At 45.6% G+C, this 20005-nt stretch overlaps 1 protein-coding gene across 3 annotated transcripts in view; it reads left to right on the forward strand.

Annotated features, from left to right (window-relative positions):
* The window catches only part of LHCGR (luteinizing hormone/choriogonadotropin receptor), a 71611-nt gene that overhangs the window by 37532 nt on the left and 14074 nt on the right, over window positions 1–20005 (forward strand). For 2 of the 3 annotated variants that reach the window (XM_049870546.1, XM_049870543.1), the window contains 2 exons: window positions 11970–12038; window positions 18857–18931. In XM_049870546.1, the coding sequence (XP_049726503.1) occupies window positions 11970–12038; window positions 18857–18931 (144 nt within the window). The remainder of the gene's footprint in view (window positions 1–11969; window positions 12039–18856; window positions 18932–20005) is intronic. The other variant, XM_049870545.1, reaches the window with a different exon arrangement.

A 20005-nucleotide genomic window follows, 5' to 3' on the forward strand; every position in this document is an offset into this window, starting at 1 on the left:
CTATGAAGTAGGGACTTTCAGCCCCATTTTCAGATGAGGAAACCAAGACACAGAGAGGTAAAGTAATTTGCCCAAGACCAAGATTTGGACCCATGCAGTCTGGCTCCAGAACCATCTTCTTAACCATCATGTGCTGCCACATACAGAAAAAAAAGGGGAACAAGGAACCTGAATGAGGAGACAGCAAGAACCTGGGAACACAGCCAACAGGGTGTAGCTTACTCAACTGAAGTGAACACGCTGCTTCTTGTTGTTGTTAGGTGCCGTCGAGTCAGCTCTGACTCATAGTGACCCTGTGTACAACAGAAGGAAACATGGCCCAGGTCCTTGCACCATCCTCACAATCATTGCTGTGTTTGAGCCCATTGTTGCAGCCACTGTGTCAATCCATCTCGTCGAGGACTGTAATTGTTAAGGTCGTGTGTCAGCTTGGCTGGGCCATGATTCTCAGTATGTTTGGCAATTATGATGTAGCTTGGCAGTCATATAATGATGTAATCGTCTCCATGATGAGATCTGATATAATGTGATTACCTCCGTGATGGGACCTGCTGTGAGTAGCCTATCAGTTGAAAGGGAGTTTCCTTGGGGGTGTGGCCTACATTCAATATAGGTGGACTTTCTGCAAGGCTCTGCAGCTTTTGCTCTCTCTGGATTCTGCAGCTGGCTCCTGTTCATCTGACCACCATTTCCTGGGCCTTGAGTTAGCAGCTTGCCTGCTGATCTTGGGATTCATCAGCCTCCCCCGTCTGGATCTTGGGTTTGCCAACACCTGCAGCTGAGTCAGGAGAAGCCATTTTCTTGCTCTAAATCTCTGTCTCCCTGTATATACATATACACCTCTCTCTCTCTCTCTCTCTCTCTCTCTCTCCCTCTCTCTCTCTATATATAGACACTTCACTGGTTTTGCTTTTCTAGAGAACCCAGCCTAAAACAAGGGCCTTCCTCTTTTTCTCTAACCCTCTACTTTACCAAGCATGATGTCAGTTTCCAGAGACTGGTCCCTCCTGATAACATGTTTAAAATATGTCAGATGAAGTCTCACCATCCTTGTTTCCAAGTACCACTCTGGCTATACTTATTTCAAAACAGACTTGTTCATTCTTTAGGTAGTCAATATTCTTTACCAGCACCATAATTCAAATGCATCAATTATTCTTCAGTCTTCCTTATTCATTGTCTAGCTTTTGCATGCATTGAGGCGACTGAAAATATTACGGCTCAGGTCAGGCACACCTTAGTCCTCAAAGGGACATCTTTGCTTTTTAACACTTTAAAGAGGTCTTTTGCAGCAGATTTGCCCAATTCAACACATCTTTTGATTTCTTGACTGCTGCTTCCATGGATATTGATTGTGGATCCAAGTAAAAGGAAATCCTTAACAACTTCAATATTTTTCTGCATTTATCATGATGTTGCTTATTGGTCCAGTTGTGAGGGTTTCTGTTTTATATTGAGGTGTAATCCATACTGAAGGTTGTAGTCTTTGATTTTCATCAGTGGCTGCTTCAAGTCCTCTTCACTTTCAGCAAGCAAGGTTGTATCATCTGCATAACACAGGTTGCTAATGAGTCTTCCTCCAATCCTGATGCCATGTTCTTCTTCAGGTAGTACAGTTTCTTGGATTCTTTGCTCATCATACAGATTGAATAAGTATGGTGAAAGGACACAACCCTGATATGCACACCTTCCCTGACTTTAAACCATGAATTATCCCCTTGTTCTGCTTGAACGACTGCCTCTATATACAGTTCCCCATGAGCACAATTAAGTGTTCTGGAATTCCCATTCTTTGCACTGTTATCCATAATTTATTATGATCCACACAGTCAAATGCCTTTGTATAGTCAATAAAACACAAGTAAACATCTTTCTGGTATTCTCTGCTTTCGGCCGGGATCCATCTGACATCAGCAATGATATCCCTCGTTCCACGTCCTCTTCTGAATCCAGCTTGAATTTCTGGCAGTTCCCTGTCAAGGTACTGCTGTAACCATTTTTGAATTATCTTCAGCAAAATTTTACTTGTGTGTGATGTTGATACTGTTCAATAATTTCCGGATTGGGTTACTCCTCTTTGAAATGGGAGCAAGTATGGCTCCCTTCCAGTTGATTGGCCCATAGTGTCTTCCAAATTTCTCGGCATAGACGAGTGAGTGCCTCTAGCACTGCATCTGTTTGTTGAAACATCTCAATTGGGATTCTTTCAATTCCTGGAGCCTTGTTTTTCTCCAGTGCCTTCGGTGCAGCTTGGACTTCTTAGTACTATCAGTTCTTGATCATATGCTATCTCCTGAAATGGTTGAATATTGACAGATTCTTTTTGATACAATGACTGTTTATTCCTTCCCTTTTCTTTTAATGCTTCCTGCATCATTCAGTATTTTCCCCATTGAATCTTTCCAAATGCCAACTCAAAGACTGCATTTTTTCTTTAGTTCTTTCAGCTTGAGAAATGCTGAACATGTTCTTCCCTTTTGATTTTCTAACTCCAGGTCTTTGCACATGTCATTATAATACTTTACTTTGTCTTCTTGAGCCTCCCTTTGAAATCTTCTGTCCAGCTCTTTTACGGACTAAACACCTTGCTTAGGGAATGGGAAATAAGTTTAAAAAAATAATGAATATTGGATTGCAAAGGGCCTTATAAGGTCAGGAGAACTACTTTAAAGGCTTAGAAGTAATTCTACGAGAAAAGTAATAAGAAAAAAATCACCTGGTAGAATAGCCTCTATTCAGATTTTAACCTAAATCTAAAAATGTTCAGGAGCCAAGTGGTACCACTTCTCCGTAAATGTACAGCAATGGGGGTGGTGGGATAGGAATGAAAGGGCAGAAAAGGAGGAGGATCAAGAAGAAAATAAGTGTTGGGATAATCCATAGGGTTCTGTGAGCTTATAAGACTAGGATACCCCATCAAATTCAAAAGAAAGCAGAGATTCCTTCTCACACACCACATGTCAGCATGCACACACAAGAGCTACATGGTATTCTTATTACAGGGCCTCTCACTTATGTTGGTTATTATTTTAGGAAGAATAGTGCATACCAATGGGGGGTAATTGCCCACCTCTGAACTTAATGAGGACTGGCAATCCGTCTCTCTTGGAGGCCTGTGGAGGCATTGTGCTCTCTTCCCCCTCCTCACTCTTGGCCCATGGTCTGCCAGGGGAGTGATTAGTTATTTGCTTAACACTTGTTCTCAGCTGAATGGCCCCTCTGTAAGCTTAGGATCAAGGATCATGTGGAGTACCACGCTGGAAAAAGGGTATTACACTTAAGGAGGAAAGCTTTATTTTCTCAGCTATAAAGTTCCACTCCCTAATTAGAAAATAATGAAGCAAGCCTTCGTTTTTCCATTTTTAGTAGGATTTGAGATTTTCCTCTTTGTGGAACCTTTCCTGTCCTCCCCCCACTCAAATCTTTACCAACTGCGAGCACATTTCGTAAAAACAAAGAACTCACTGGATGCTGGAAAAGCTCAGTGGGGCTGATGCTAAAACGATGCATTGTACCCTAAGGTCCTTTTACAGTCACTCCGGCTTTTCATTAAATCTCCTCAAGAGGCCACCTTTAAATGTCCCCCCAAGTGAGCGGGATTTGGCTGCACCACCTTTAAAAATATTTCAGATGACTGGTCAAGCTAGTCTCCAAAAGGAGACAGCCTTGATTCACATCTGAACTTCCCAATGAGAAGGGAAGGTCATGGCAATTAATTCTCCAAGACCCTTCATATATAAGGGATGCCTGGCTAAGGATGACAAGATGCCAGCCTGCACTGATGACAAGCCATAGAGACTGCTGGGTGTTGAAACAGGAAACCTGGGTTCTAGTCCTGGGTCTGCCTCTCGACCCAGCAGAGCAGCCTTGTCAAGTCACAGCCCCTCACCGTGCCTGTCCCTCTGTCTAGTCAATGGGATTATCAATACCTCCTTGTGCAACACATGGGGCCATCATGAGTCAGAAGCAACACAATGGCAACAGGCTTGGTTTGTTTTTTGTGCAAATCCAATCACACTGTGTCAACGACACTGCGCCTCCACAATTAAAAGATAAGGTTCAGCAACCCCAGTCAAGCCAGTGGTTTGTTTTAGACCACCCTAAAAACATCGTATCTCATCACCTCTTTTAAATGCTTTGTTTTTTAATTTGGAAATTTTTTAATCCACCAAAAGATGGAAAGAACAGTACAATGATAAACTTCACTTAGATTTACCAACTATTAAGAGTTTGCCATCATGCTTGGTAGAGGAAAAAAGAGGAAGACCCTCAATGAAATGGATTGACACAGTGGCTGCAGCAATGGGCTTAAGCGTAACAACGAATATGAGGACGGCACGGGACCCGGCAGTGTTTCCTTCTGTTGTGCCTAGGGTCGCTATGAGTTGGAACTGACTTGATGGCATCTAACAACAACAATGGCTTGCCACATCCACTCCATCTCTCTCTCTATATGTAAGTATATACAACACATTTCCCTTTTGCCAAACCATCAAAGAAGTTTATAGAAAACATGACACTTCACGCCTAAATAATTTAGCATGTATCTCCCCAAAATAGGGATGTTCTACGTTAACTACAGCACCCTTGCACCTAAGAAAATCAACACGAATTCAATGACATCATCCAACCTACAGTCCATATTCAAATGTCCCAAACTATTCCAAAAATGTCTTCTGAAGATTTTTCTAAATTCAGGAGCCAATCAAAGTTTATGAATTGATTTTGCTGTTATATCTCTTAGTTTCTCCCAATCCCCCTCCTCCGCCATCTAGAACAGTCCCCACAACGTCCTTTTCCTTATGACACTGGATTTTGAGGAGGCCGGGCAGGTTGGCTGGATCGGCCTGACTGTACCTTCACAAATAGATTCAGGTCAAACATTTCTGCAAGACACTGTCTCTCCTACTGTATCAAAGTAGGAGGCACACGGTGTCACGGTCTCCCACTACTTGGCTGCTTGGCTAAGGTGGTGACTGCTACACCCCTTCATTGTAAGGGCCCATTCTCCCCTTTGCAATTAACAGGTAAACTGTGGGGGATACTTTGAATGTGTGTGAATATCCTGTTCCCCAACAACCTTTCACCCAGTGGTTTCAGCATCCACTGATGGTCCTCATCTAAAACAGTTATTACATAAACCCATTGCTGTCAAGTCGATCCCAACTCACTGCAACCCTACAGGACACAGTAGAACTGCCCCAAAGGGCTTCCAAGGCTACCAGTCTTTACAGAAGCAGACTGCCACATCTTTCTCCCACGGAGCAGCTGGTGGGTTTGAACCACCAACCTTTTGGTTAGCAGCCCAGCACTTAACCACTGCATCACCAGGGAACCTTGGAGTTATTACATACGGAGTTAAAAAGTAGTAATTTTTAAATTCTATCATTCATTCCACATGTATTAGCCAGCATTCTTCTGAAGAAAAAAAAAAAGAACTTTCCTTTTCCATTTTTTTGTTATTGTTGTTGTTCCCTCCTTCATCTCTCTGTCTTTCTCTTTCTCTCTAAATATCACTTTAGAATGTAGATTTTTAAAAAATAGCATTCAATGTATTATAATCCATGCATTCAATGTTTTATAATCCATCACTGTCATCATTCTTTTTGATGCCTGTCACCCCTTTTTACTGTCTCCACATGGTAAAGCCAGATGACATGACATGAACTTGGCTGAGGTGGAGGTAGACAGGGAAACCCAGAGCTGCTGGAAGGCAGGAGGCACCCCTACCACAGAGAGGGAGCCCTTGCCATGGAGACTGTGAGCCCTGAGGAAATGGGGGGGCCCTGGTGTACATTCAACACTAGTGACCAGGGGTTGGTTACCTATACAATTACTGCCAGGACATCCACTAAAAAAGTGTCAACTTCATCCAAGGGGAATTATTCAGCTATAAAAGGACTTCCGCAAAATCTTGAAGATAGGATAGGAAAGGAAATGGTAAATTTAGGGTTCCCCTTCTTTAGGATGGATTTTGCATAGTCATTTGAGAAAAATTTGCTTATAGCTATGCATCATGCAATGGTTAACAGTGACGAAAGAAAAAAAACATTGCCATTGAGTTGATTTTGACTCATAGCAACCCTATAGGGCAGAGTAGAACCGTCCCATAGGGTTTCCAAGGAGCACCTGGTGGATTTGAACTGCTGACCTTTTGGTTAGCAGCCATAGCTCTTAACCACTATGCCAACCAAAATGTCAGCGATTAGAATCCACCAACCCCTCCTTGGAAACCCTATAAGGTAGTTCTACTCTGTTCTATAGGGTCACTATGAGCCGGAATCTACTCGACACCAACAGGTTTTTGGTTATATATCACCAGTGGGCACATTTTCTAAAACGGTATGCTTGGTCCTTCGGCAGTGGGGTCAGTCTTTGAGAACCTGAGAATCTGTGGACTTAAATTAGGCTTCCTTTTCTAAAATCATCCAAAAACCCGGTGGCCACACGATCTAGGGAGGAACTATGGCAGAACATCTGATACTGCTAAGCTACCCTCAGAAATGCTTTCAGGGCCTCAGGAACACTTGTGGTAAGGCAGCATTCAGAATTAAAGTGTCATCTGTGATTACGCTCTAAGGCCGGAATCTTATTTCCAATAAAAAGGTGCAATTCTGTTGGATTCACAATTACTGACATTTGAATAGAGAGCCGAGACAATGCTTTCATGTAAGGTGCAGCCATTGTAATACTGGCGACGGGGGCTAAGCCTTCATTTCTGTGTCATGACAGAATCCTCAAGGCAAAGGTAGCCCTCCTCATTTCATTGCAACGCCATGGTGTTTGGGGAAAAATTATTTGAAGTGACTTTCCAGCTGTTTCTAAAGGGCATGGAAAAAGCATTGTGCCGGCCTGACAGCACGCAGCCTCCCACTCACATTGTAATGTCTCCAAAGTAAGGAAGCCACTCCTGAGTCACTACAAGGCAGCATGTTCTATTGTGTGCGACTGGCAAGAGCAGAGACGCAAAGCAGTGTGACTGGCAAGAGCAGAGACGCAAAGCAGCCGAAAAGGAAACAAAGCTGCAGTCTTCGCAGACACCAAGGCTATTCCAAAATAAAAAAAAGCGTACATGTATATGAAAAATATCCACATGTCCGTGATACCAACAGAGCCCAAAAAGATTGAGGGCCCTTGGAGAGTGAGTACTTTGGGGGGCAGCCCAGGCCACTGACCTGACCTGCTCCACCCAGAGGTATAACACCCCTACCCCAGTAGAGGAGGATGACAGTTTAATTTAACAGACAGCCTGCATTTCACGGAAATCCTATATAGAGCAGAAAAAGGGAAACCCTTTTTCCTTCTGCCCCAATCAGAGGGCCAGAGACCAGTGCAAAATAGTAATAAAATAACAATAATAAGGAATCTAGATGGCACAAGTGGTTTGTGGTCGGCAGCTAACTGAAAGGTTAGAGGTTCAAATCCACCCGGCAATTCCACAGAACAAAAGGCCTGACTACCTGCTCCCGTAAAGATGGCAGCCAAAAAGACCCTATGGAGCCGTTCTACTCTGTAACACATGAGAACCCCATGAGTCAAGGGCCAGCTCAACAGCAGCTAATGATAACAACAATAATAATTGCAGCAATACATCTAGCACTTACCCATGTATACCTTTCTACGTTCTAAGTGCTTACCTGTGTATACCTTTTTAGTCCTCACAACAGCCATATAAGGCGGATCTATTTATTATTAGCATCCCCATTTTCAGATTAGGAGAGTGAGGCACAGAGAGGTTAATTCTCCTGCCTGGCTACTCACCTTCTAAATTGCAGAGCAAGGATGTGGGGCTCAGGGCCTGCAAACTTAATCACAAGGCTGCACTTAGTGCAGCGGCATTGTGAGCCCATCAAAGGAGTACAAAATCCCAACATGCATCAAAACCAGGATCAGGGCAGCACACAGCAAAGACAGGGGCGCAGCCATACAACTGCTGACAGCTTTGCTTAGCCAAAGGCAGACCCATTGCGGCCTAGCCCATTCTGACTTATGGCAACCTCATGCCTTAACGGAGTAGAGCTGTGCTCTGTAGGGTTTTCTCAGTTGTAATCTTTACGAGTAGCAGTTTGCCAGTCCTTTCCTCTGTGGAGCCGCTGGGTGGGTTCGAACCGCTAACCTTTTAGATTAGCAGCCCATCACAAGCTGATTGCGTCACTCAGGCTTCAGAAAGCAGGGCAGGGGCTCCTTTTTCTGGATCCACTACACATGCAGCTCCATCACTCAGAAGGTAGGAAAACAAGAAGGGGAATAGATTCCGGTCTTAATTCTGACCAACAGACCACCGGATTTGCATCGAGAAAATCATGAGAACCACAGCATCCTCTGATAAGTCCTGGGACAAGGGCTCCCAAACTGGGACACCCAGGCTCGCCTGGGGAATTCCTTTGTAAGCCTGCACGTTCCTGGATCCTGCTCCCACTGGATTCTGATTCAGTAGGTCTGCAGTTCATCTGGTCAGTAGACCAACATCTGCATTTTAACAAGCAGCCTCAGGTGATTCTGATTTGGTAAATGGAAGAGAAAGCTTTGATAAATACTAGCCTAGACTCTAAGAAATCAGACTTCAAAGAAGGTCAGAGAAAGATGCATGATTCCTTCATCTAAAACTGATTGCTACAAAGAAATTCAGTGGTGTCTGGGGTCTTAAAAGCTAGCCAGCCACCATCTAAGATGCTTCAATTGGTCCCAACCCACCTGGAGCAAAGGAGAATGAAGAACACCAAAGAGTCAAGGCAAATAAATATTAGCTCAAGAGACAGAAAGGGCCACATAAACCAGAGACTCCATCAGCCTGAGACCAGAAGCACTAGATGGTGCCCGGCTACCACCAATGACCACCCTGACAGGGAACACAACAGACAGCCCCTGACGGAGCAGGAGTAAAGTATGGTGCAGAACTCTAATTCCAGTAAAATGACCAGACTTAATGGTCTGAGACTAGAGGAACCCCAGAAGACGTGGCCCCTGGACTCTCTGTTAACCCAGAACTGGAACCATTCCCAAAGTCAACTATTCAAACATTAGTCTGGTCTATAAGACATAAAATGATACTCATGAAGAGTGTGCTTCTTAGCTCAAGTACATACATGAGACTAAAAGGCAGTTCCCGTCCAGAGGCAAAGTGAGAAGGCAGAAAGGGACAGGAGCTGGTTGAAGGGACAAAGGAAATTCAGGGTGGAAAGGAGGAGTGTGCTGTCACATTACAGAGAGAGCAACTAAGGTGGCATAACAATACGTGTATAAATTTTTGTATGAGAAACTAACTTGAGCTATAAACTTTCACTTGAAGCACACACACACAAAAAAAAGTAAATTCAGCCCCCCAAATGACAGGAGGTGGTCCAAGAATAAGACTCTAAGTATAAAATAGAAAAGAATTCCAGTAGGATTGAGCAGCTAAGGAGGTAAGAAGACTGCATATAATTAATTATACAAGACCACAGGCCCAGACAGCAAACTTATCTTCTCAGATCTTTATATTCTATGATATAAAATGGGGAAGGAAAACTATTGAAAAATGATGTCCAGGAATCAAAGGAGAACATATTTAAGAACTAACGTGTGAAGCTCTAAAGTCAGAGGCATTCAGAAGGAAGCATGTGACAGCAAGAAAGTCAGGGAAACCGCCCCCCCAAAGGCTAGCCCAGTGCTCACCCCCTGCTGACCAATCTTCGCCAGGTACCAGGCATTGTGTGAGGCCTGGGGGTTTTAAGAAATAAATTAACAAGCTCCCTGCTGAGAATTTCCATTTCCACTCCCAGATATACTGAATCACAATTCACATTTTAACAAGATCCCTGGGTGATTGTTATGTAGAACTTCCTGGGAACTTGTTAGAAATGCAAATTCTCAGCAGGGGTTCCAGTCAGAACGAACTGGTTCCAAGCCTTGGATACAGGAGATTCAGCAATGAAGAAACAGTGTGAAATCTTTGTTCTCGTGGAGGTTATATTCTGCAGAGGGAGTTAGACCAGAAGCAAGTAAAATACAACAGTGGGTCAGATGGTGGTAAAGCGATGGAAGAAAAACAGATCAGGGAAGGAGCCGAGGGAATGCAGGAGGGCAACCAGGAAAGAACCCACGAAGAAGATGACAGTGAACTTGGCCCAGCAGGAGGAGGGTGAGTGGGCCACATGGAAATATGGGGGAAGAAAAATGAACACAACCAGCAAAACCGATGTGCTGCAAATAGCCCCAGACAAAGTGTGTTCTAGTCCCGTTTCTGCCCCAACCGGTTTAGACAAGTCACTTTCCTCTCTGAGCCTATTTCCTCTTTTTTAAAATGAATGGGGGTTCTTCTAGCTCTAACCTTTCTGAGTGTCTGTGTTCCAAGGAGGTTCTGATGTCTTATCCAGGGCAGAAACATATGTATGTACATCCATATGCATGCATGTGTAGATGTGAGTGTGTGCATAACATAAAAATGGTAGAACAGAACTTCGTAAAACACTACCATAACTACATACCACATGCTCTAATATTTCCCATTTGTCGTATTTCATTTTTTAAATGCTGGTTGCACCCACTAAACTGATTTCACTAACCACGGATGAGTCTTAAGGAGCTTTGTATAAAAAAAAAAAAAAAAAATTTTTTTTTTTTCTTTGTATAGACACTGAAATTTTTTTGGTCCTGGAGCCAGCTTTAGCATCAGCAAAGCCACATACTCGTCCAACAAAACCAAACCCAAATCCATAGCCATCAGGTCGATTCTGACTCATAGCAACCCTCTAGGACGGGGTAGAACTGCCCTATAGTATTTCCAAGGAGCAGCTGGTAGATTCAAACTGCCGATCTTTCGGTTAGCAGCTGAGCTCTGAACCACTGCGCCCCCAGGGCTCATCCAAGAGAGAGAAATGCTGACTCAGGATTGGAGCCTTCCTCTGCCACCAGCTTTCCAGCAACCCAGAAAGCTCATGTACCCATCCATGCCTGTAGCACCAGAGGGGAAGCTGAAGCGTCAGGCAGACAGCGTCAAAGCCCATCTCTGCCACTGTGCTTCTTTTTATTTTATTCATTTTTTTATGTTATTCACTTTTTTTAATCTTTTAAATGAAATTTTTATTGTAGGACAGTTTTAGACTTACAGAATTATTGCAAAGATTTCAGCGAGTCCCCTCACACACCGCGCACCCAGCCTCCCCCATCAGCATCTTATATTAGTGTGGTATACTTGTCACAGTTAATGAACCAATATGGATAAATTGTTATTCATCAAAGGCCATACTTTGTTCAGATTTCTCCAATTTTCCCCCAACGTCCCTGTTCTGTCCCAAGACCCCATCCAGGATGCCACGTTCCATTTCATAGTCATGTCTCCTTTGGACTGTAACAGTTTCTCAGAATTTCCTTGTTTTTGATGACCTTAACAGTTTTGCAAATTGCTGGGCAGGTATTTTGTAAAATGTCTCTCTACTGGGAAATGTCTGATGTTTTTCTCCAGATTAGACTGACTCAAACTAAGCTCAGGCTTAGGTTTCTTATGGGTGCAAGGACAAGGAAGATTAAATCATTATGTATCGGTGGAATGGCTAGTCAGGCAAACCAAACCAAACCCATGGCCATCGAGTCAATTCCAACTCATAGCAACCCTATAGGACGGAGTAGAACTGCCCCACAAGGTTTCCAAGGAGCACCTGGTGGATTCGAACTGCTGACCTTTTTGGTTAGCAGCTGAGCTCTTAACTACTGCGCCACCAGGGCTCAAGTACCAGCCCTTAATTCACAGTTAATAAATTGGTGGTGGTGATGGTGGAGGCAGGGATGGAGGTAAACTAGACCAAAAGTACACCTTCATCCCTCAGGGCCCCTGGAACCTAAAATGTTAGATGAGACAGCCAGATATTGCGAATGCCAGTAATTACCTTAGTAATAAATGTCACAGGAGGAGGAAGAATGTGATGTGAGCTCCCAAACTGTGCTGCCTTCATTTCCTTCCAGTTCCTAAACCCCCTCTCTCCCTCCTTCAGCAAACTATATGGAAATGGATTGGAAGAAATACAAAGTCACGCTTTCAATGGGACGACGCTGATTTCCCTGTAAGTATATGCTCATTTCCCCAGCTCATGAATAAAAATGAAACATTACTCTGGCTATCAGGTCCCATTCAATCTTCAGCAACTAACTCGGGGCGAAAATAAACTTCCAAGTGGCTAGTCCTCAGTGCCTCCCACGTGTTACTAGGCAACTGGCTGGCTAGAAACCCCAGAGCCCTCTGATTTCAAAGGCAGATGCCGCCTCGATACACTGAAGTTGGCAGTTTGCTAAAATATTCAACACCCGACTTTATGCCTCCTCCATTTCACAGCCTCCCTCTCTAAGCCCCTCGCTTAAGTTGATGTGCGGGTGAGGCAGCGGGGTTTCAGAAAAGCCATTCTTCTCCCTGGCCCGCCAGCAGAGAAATCGGGTAACACTGTTTACCAGCAATTCCACTCAGCCCCATCTCCCTGTTGTGGGAGGTGGGGGAGCCTCAAGCTCATTCTCCTCTCCACAGGGTGTGGGAGCTCCCCCAGGTCAGCAGTGTTAGCAGCCTTTAACTCAAGGGGGCATCCTTACTGTTTCCTTCATTGTTCTCAACCTCTATGGCTCCTCTTCTAAGCCAGTGACACAAAGCTTGCAGGGGCTGGGACTAGCTGACCCTTAATATAGGTGCAGGGTGAGGTGATGATCTCTGTACCAGTGGGTGTTATAAAAACTAAGAGCACCCATGGAAAGCTCGATCAAAGCCTAAATGAAGGGGACAGGGAGAAGCTTTCATAATAAACAAGTCATCTAAACCACGGTCTATAGTGCTTCTTAAACACACGTAAGAAATACCTGGTGGGTGGGGGGTAAAGAATTGCTTGGAGGTTGTTCAATCACTGATTCCTGGGATTCAGTTCAATAGGTCTAGGGTGGGGCCTGAGAATTTGCATTGCTAACAAGCTTCCTGGGGGGATGCTGATGCCGCTGGTCTAACGTTGAGTCACACAAGCCTATACAATATATTATCTATTTTTTGTACCTATAGACATTAACCAAAGATCTTACGGCATGCATACCACGCTAGATAACTTGTTGGTTAAGAGGATAGGCTTTAGAGTCCCTGACTTGGACTCAAAATCCAGTCCCGCTCTTGGTCAGCTTGTGTGGCCTTGAGCAAGTCAGCGGAGCAGCAGAGCTTAACAGGCTTGCTTTGAGGCTCCCTCCACCAGCATGAAAAGTTCTACTTTGCATCTTCTGTATGTAACATGGTGCCTGGCACATAGTAGGTGGTCATTTATTATTTAATGAATGGATGAGTAAATAAGATTAGACTTACAGGTGCTTGGCACAGGGTCAGGTACATAGTTAAGTGCTCAAGAAACGGTAGCTTTGAAGAGTTATTCTTCCTGTCACGGCACGGATCTTGCTTCGCTGTCTTGTGAGTCACACTTTTTGCTATTTGTTGACTTGAATTTAATGAAGGGTTTATTGTGGCCAGTTGAATCTCCTTCTGCCAAAGTGAAGTCAGAGGCGTTGATATTCTCTCCTGGAGCAGCACCCTCAGATGCCTTGTCCATTGTTCACGCAGCAAGTGTTGACCAAGCATGCTGTATTTTGAGGGGAAGTGAAGGTGGGTAAGCCCTGAGCTTGCTCTACAGGAGTTTACAACCTCAAAAGAGGCATCTCCAAATGGCATATAAACTGCACACTTAACAGTAACTAAAGTAGAAGGCTAAAGCATGTCACCTGCCCTGAGAGAGGGACGGTCCTCTGGGATTCCAGAGGCAGGGGCAAGGGAAGATAGAGACAGCCTCACGAGACGGGTGGACTTTGAGCTGGGCCTGACTTATACAGGCACAGATACGAGGAAACCCCATTCTGGCAGAGGGCAGCAAGAATGGCCCAAAGGAAGGGGCATGGGATGTGTTCAAGGAACAGCAAAAGTACCATTTAGAAAGCCTTAGACAAGTTAGGGACAAAGCAAGGAAGGGCCTTCGATGCCAAAGTAAAGAGTTTTGATTCCTTGTCTGCAGAAAAGGAGAAGCCATTTTCCGGGGTGGAGAAATTGAGAGTGATGCTTGAAACCCGTCGCCACAGAGTCCATTCCAACTCCCAGTGCCCCTAAATGACAGGGTAGAACTTCCCCATAGGGTTTCCAAGGCTGTGATCTTTATGGAAGAAGGCTGCCACAGCTTTGTCCTGCAGAGCCACAGGTGGGTTCAAACCTCCAACCATTCAGTTAGCAGCCAAGAGCTTAACCACCGCACCACCAGTGCTTCTTGAAATGATATTTAAAGAAGGTTAATCTGTTAGTGGAGCCTTGATGGCACAGTGGTTAAGAACTTGGCTACTAACCAAAAGGTCGGCTGTTCAAATCCATCAGCTGCTCTCTGGAAACCCTATAGGGCAGTTCTACCTGTCCTATAGGGTCGCTATCGATCAGAATCAACTCCGTGCCAACGGGTTTCGTTTGGGTTTTGAATCTGTTAGCAGCGAGGACAGAGGCCTGGAAGGGAGCAAGACCAGAGGCTGGAGACGCACTAGACTCTCTGGCAGTGTTCCAGGTGGGCAGCAAAGAGCCACAAGGCTAGAGTGGAGGTCGGCTCCACAAAAGTGGAAAAAAGGGGGAAAGTTGAAAGATACGGTGATGAACGTAGAAGTGACAGGACAAGGCAAATTCCTAGATGGAGATAAGAAAGAAAAGGGAGTTTAGTAAGTACGCACTGTAGTTATTTCCAGCATGGATGGTGGGGAAAGCAGCAGTGTTGTTTACAGAAAGCAGGAGGTGACCAGGGCATATTTGGGGAAGAGGGGGGTAACGAAGTCAGAGTTGCACAGGACCCAGGAAGCCCATCCCCTTTCTGGGCCTCAGTTTCCTCACCTATAAAGTGAAGGGTTTAGGAGAGGTGACTCTAGGCCCCTCAAGTTGAAATGCCTTTGTAGAATGTCATTCGAGGTGTCAGAGGTACCCCAGGTGGGGAGGCACAGCCGGCGGCCATCCATGGGAGCCTACAGCTCGGGGGCAGGCCAGGGCTAGGGACACAGACTTCGGGATCATCTGAATAAAGGGGTGGCTGAAGTCATTTGTGGATGAAGACACCTGAACAAAGGGGAAAAATAAGAGAATGGTATACAAAATTGGGGGAAAACAAGAGACAAGGAAGAAAAGCCGGAGCAAAAGCAGAGGGTGAGGAACAACCCCAGAGTGCATCTTGGGAAAGTCAGGAAGACGGGACTTCAGGAAGGAGGCCGTGTCAGCAGTGTCTCGGTTGCCACTGACACCAAAATGGGTGTGGATGCAAAAAGTCCAATTAGTCAAAATTCTGTATCCCCCTGTATCACATCGTTGTGGGAAAGAGGAAACCAAGAATGCACAATGATTTCATTCATGTATTCATTTAACAAATATTTATGAAGTGCCACCAATGTGTTAGGCACTGGGCCTGCATTTGTAGAGTGGACACACTCCCTGCCCTCATGAAGCTTCCTTTCTAGCAGAAGAAAAGGACAAAACAGCAACTAAATAGATAAATAAAATTTTTGCAAGTAATGATATGTACTATGAAGGAAATAACCCATCCTTGAGAGCGAGAGTTGGGGTAACCTACTTTAGATGAGGTGCTCTGGGATGGCCTCACCGAAGGCACAATATTTAGGCTGAACCTCAAGGATGGCAAGAAGTCCACTGTGGCAAGAGTGACGGGAAGCACATTACTGAAAGAGGAAATGGCATGTGCAAAGGTCCTGAGGTGGGACATAAGTGAATATGCTGTAGACCTTGAGAGGACGCAGATGTAGCTAGAAGCTGGAGATGTAGAGGCGCCTCCCCATGCAGGACTGAGGGGCCATGGTACCCATAAAAAAAAACCTAACTTGTTGCCAGCGGGTTGATTCTGACTCATAGGGACCCTATACGACAGAGTAGAGCTGCCCCATAGGGTTTCCAAGGCAAAAGACCTCTTTAAAATGTTATTAAAAAAAAAAAAAAAGATGTCACTGTGGACTAAGGCACGCCTAACCCAAACCATAGAATCTTTAGTCACCTCCTGTGCATGGGAAAGCTGCGCAATGAATGAGGAAGACCTAAGAAGAATCAATACCTTTGAATCATGGTGTTGGCAAGGAATATTGAATATACCATGGACTGCCAGAAAAAAAGAACAAATCCATCTTGAAAGAAGTGCAGCCAGAATGCTCATTAGAAGGGAGGCGAGACTTCATCTCATGTACTTTGGACATGCTATCAAAAGGGACCAGTCCCTGAAGAAGGACATCATGCTTGATAAAGCAGAAAGTCAGCAAAAAAGAGGAAGACCCTCAACAAGATGGATTGACACAGTGGCTGCAACAATAGACTCAAACATAGCAAGGATTCTGAGGATGGCATAGGACCGGGCAGTGTTTCGTTCTGTTGTAATAGGGTCGCTGTGAGTCGGAACTGACTCAATAGCACCTAGCAACAACAGTCTTACAGAATCAGGCTGTCATATCTTTCTCCCATGGAGCAGCTAGTGGGTTCTAATCACCGACCTTTTGGATAGCAGCCGAGCACTTTAACACCATGCCACCAGGGCTCCTTTTAGGGGGGCCATGTTCCAAGGGCAGGGAGAGTGCAGTAGTGTTCAAAACTGGAACAAACAAAAATTTAAAACTAAATATACATCCAGCCCAGTCTCAGACACCTTCCTCAGATATACACCTGTGCAAAACAATGGCACAGAAGCCCTGTGAAGTTCTCAAACACCAGTTTACTAAGGCAGGAGAAGCCTTCTGGTTGCCCTCAGATACCTCCAGGATTCCTGGAGTCAGTCCTCACCATTGACAGAGCAGCTCAGTTAGGAAAGCTTTGGGTAGAGTGTACGGTTTCTCCCACTGTCCTTCAGAAGGCCATCCTTACCTGTGCTCCTCATACCTGGAAGGCCACATCACTTGGGAGAGTCCCCCAGGAAAATGTGACAGATGGACTTGATTTCCTTTTCTGACCAAGTTACATCATGCATAGTCATGAGTATACAGAAAAACCAAGTTACATCACACATAGTCATGAGTATACACAAAGACCCCAGTTTTAATAAAACATGGAAAATGCTCCGTCATGCAGTTTGAACAATTCATTTGGCCTGGCTGTCGCAAGGATTGTTTGCTCATCAAGCCTGGGTTCAACAATTTATGACCATAGCTGAACAAAATTAAAATGAACTGAAACAAGAAGAAGAGCCATGGAGGTTTGGGATGGAAAATTTCTTTTGATTTAGATTTTAAACAGCAATTGACTCTGGACAACCTCATCTCTTTGAAAATGGGAAGGCACCCAGGGGATGGGGCGATGTGAGACTGATGGGTGCATTCTGATGAAAGGACCGAGGGTTTCCAAGGAAAGTACTTAGTCGAAGCCTGTGGAAAACAGCCACCCAGGGGGTGAGATGCAGGGGCTTCGGCAGCTTTTAGATGGCGGGCATGTTGGACACAGGCAGAAAGACCATGGAAAAGATGTAAAGCAATGAAGGGACAGGTAATTACCAAGGCATCTTGCGGGGGCTGAGGGGTGGCTGTTGGCTTGTTGGTTTGCTTTCCCATGTAACAGCGGTGCAGAAGAATCATGTTCCCATGCTTGACGTCATGACACCAACAATGGATGTTCACTGTGCCCACTGTCCAGAGTGTTCCAGAATGCTCTTTGAGGTCACCAACCTTCTCTCTTGTAGGAAGAAGGTACTCAAAGGAAGGCTGGCAGGCCTGAGCCCAGGGACTCTTCTCCTAGCTCTCTTAACTACCCAGAGTAGGGTGGCCTGGGCTTGGAGACACCCACATCAGAGCCCAGTCAGAGCCACTGAGAGCTCTTCTGTCCGACAAGGCTGCTCAGGAGGGCCAGGCTGAGGTGTTTCTGAGAGCAGTTTCCCTGAATTGCTTTGAGTTAAAGGGAAAAGAAAGCCTAAGATAGTTATTGCTGTAGCTGCTTTTGGCTTCTCCCACAGCCTTGAGAGCACTGGCCCTCAACCCTTGGTTCCACAACACACAGACCTTGTGATGATCATACACAAGTCAGACATTTCAGGAAGCTTAAGGGCAATCAGTGTCCTGGTGGGATACAGTGAAATCTTGCAGGAAGAGAGAGGCCTTCTGGAATGATCTCACCATGGTAGGCGCCCTTGAAGCCAGTGTGTCCATTTGAACAGCTGTGGAGCAAGGTGGGGCCGCCAGGTAAAACTGCACAGGCCAGCCGTCCCCAACTCCAAGGGGCACCATTCACACAGTCCACCATGTCAGTGGGGCAGCTCAGTGACCCTGGGGTAAGGCAAGAGAACCTCAAGATCTGGCTCTGCTGGGGCTTCCTGAAGTAGACACAGTTCTCGGGGAAGAAGAGGGAAAAGCAAAGGTGATATAGAGAGAAATGAGGTCAGCGGCCAAAGATAATCCTATAGCCATCACTGACCCTTTCCTCACCGGGTCATCCTCAGAGTCACACCTCCAGCTTTGACAGAGCAAACAAGGCTGCCAGTGGTGAGTAGTGGAGAGTCCTTTGAACAGGAATCAAGCTTTTATTCTTCATTAAGAATGTGGGTTGAAATGGGAGTTAACCTTTGTGAGAGGGACTTCACTTCATAGTAAAACCTTAATTGATCCAGGAGAGAAAGCGGTACTTCAAGTTGTAGGACTAGGGTTCCACCAAGTGAGGAGGACAATTGCAGAGAAAAGGGGATGCCAAACACTAGTAATTCCACAGTTTGGCCAAGGACTAGCATGTCTCTGTCGCACTTCACTGGCAGTTTCTCCTCTTTCCAGTCTCGCCCTGCGCACCGGGCAGGGTGGCCCACACATGTGTGTGCTGAGCTATGGCTGTTTACACTATGAGAGGTGTAGAGTCCACTCAGGAACCTGTCCTTGCCCACAGGGAGCTAAAGGAAAACGTTCACCTAAAGAAGATCCACAACAGAGCCTTCCATGGGGCCACCGGGCCCAACATCTTGTGAGTACAGCGGCACTGCCTCCCCAATGGCCCCGTATGCCCAGCGGGCCTCCCGGGGCATCCAGCCGCCTCATTCCCAGGCTGGTGTGTGGCGTAGGCCTCTGCATCTGAAAAGGCCATGTATGAGGGCAGCTGGGAGTGCTGGTGGAGCGGGTGCTGCCCAGCCAACACCACTCGTGGGAACCCATGGCCAGCGAGCTGACTGGCCCCAGCACTGGGCTGGGTGGGGCTCTTGAGGGTGCGAGAGTGGAGCCAGGTTCCCTCAGTTACTGGGGACTTAGTGTTAGGACACATGGGAAAATCAGGAGGACCAGGAAACTGAAACCCTGGCCTTCTGACGAAGCCTTGGGAAGCCTGAAATATCTTACAGAAACCAACTGCAGCTGCAGTGGGGCCTCAGGGAGGCATGCCAAGGGGCCCAGATGCTCAGCTCTAACGTGGGCGACGGCATCACCCCCTCCGTGGGGACACCCAGCCTTTACGCTGTACTCTGGCTCCCTGTCACTCATCCATTCAACACACAGCCATTGAGCACAGCCTCTCTCAGAGCCCTGGTGGTGTAGTGGTTAAGAGCTCGACTGCTAACCAAAAGGTCAGCCGTTCAAATCCACCAGCCACTCATTAGAAACCCTATGGGGGCAGTTCTACTCTGTCTTATAGGGTTGCTGTGAGTCCGAATCAACTCGACAGCTCTCCCACTTCTTTCAGGTATTTGCTCAGATGACACTTTTCCAGAGTGGTCTTTCCTGACCATCTTCCTTAAAATGGTAGCTCCCCCTTCCCAGCAGTCATCTTCCCTAGACTACCTGTGATTTTTCTCCCTCCCAATCAGTGCCATCTGGCATACTATGTATTTACTTACTTATTTCATCCTTGTCAGTCCTCCCTCGTTCTCTGAAGGCAGAGATGTCTGCCTTTTTCTCTACCGTTTCCTGGGTGCCCAGTACAGTGCCTAACACACATTAGGGGCCCAGAAAATACATGAATTAATTTAAAAAAAAAAATGACTGTTTACCATCTTTCTAGTGCTTTTCTCATTTGGAAATTACATGCCTATTCATTGCTTGGAAACCC

The sequence above is a fragment of the Elephas maximus genome, chromosome 26, assembly GCF_024166365.1.
Source record: "Elephas maximus indicus isolate mEleMax1 chromosome 26, mEleMax1 primary haplotype, whole genome shotgun sequence".
NCBI lineage: Eukaryota > Metazoa > Chordata > Mammalia > Proboscidea > Elephantidae > Elephas > Elephas maximus.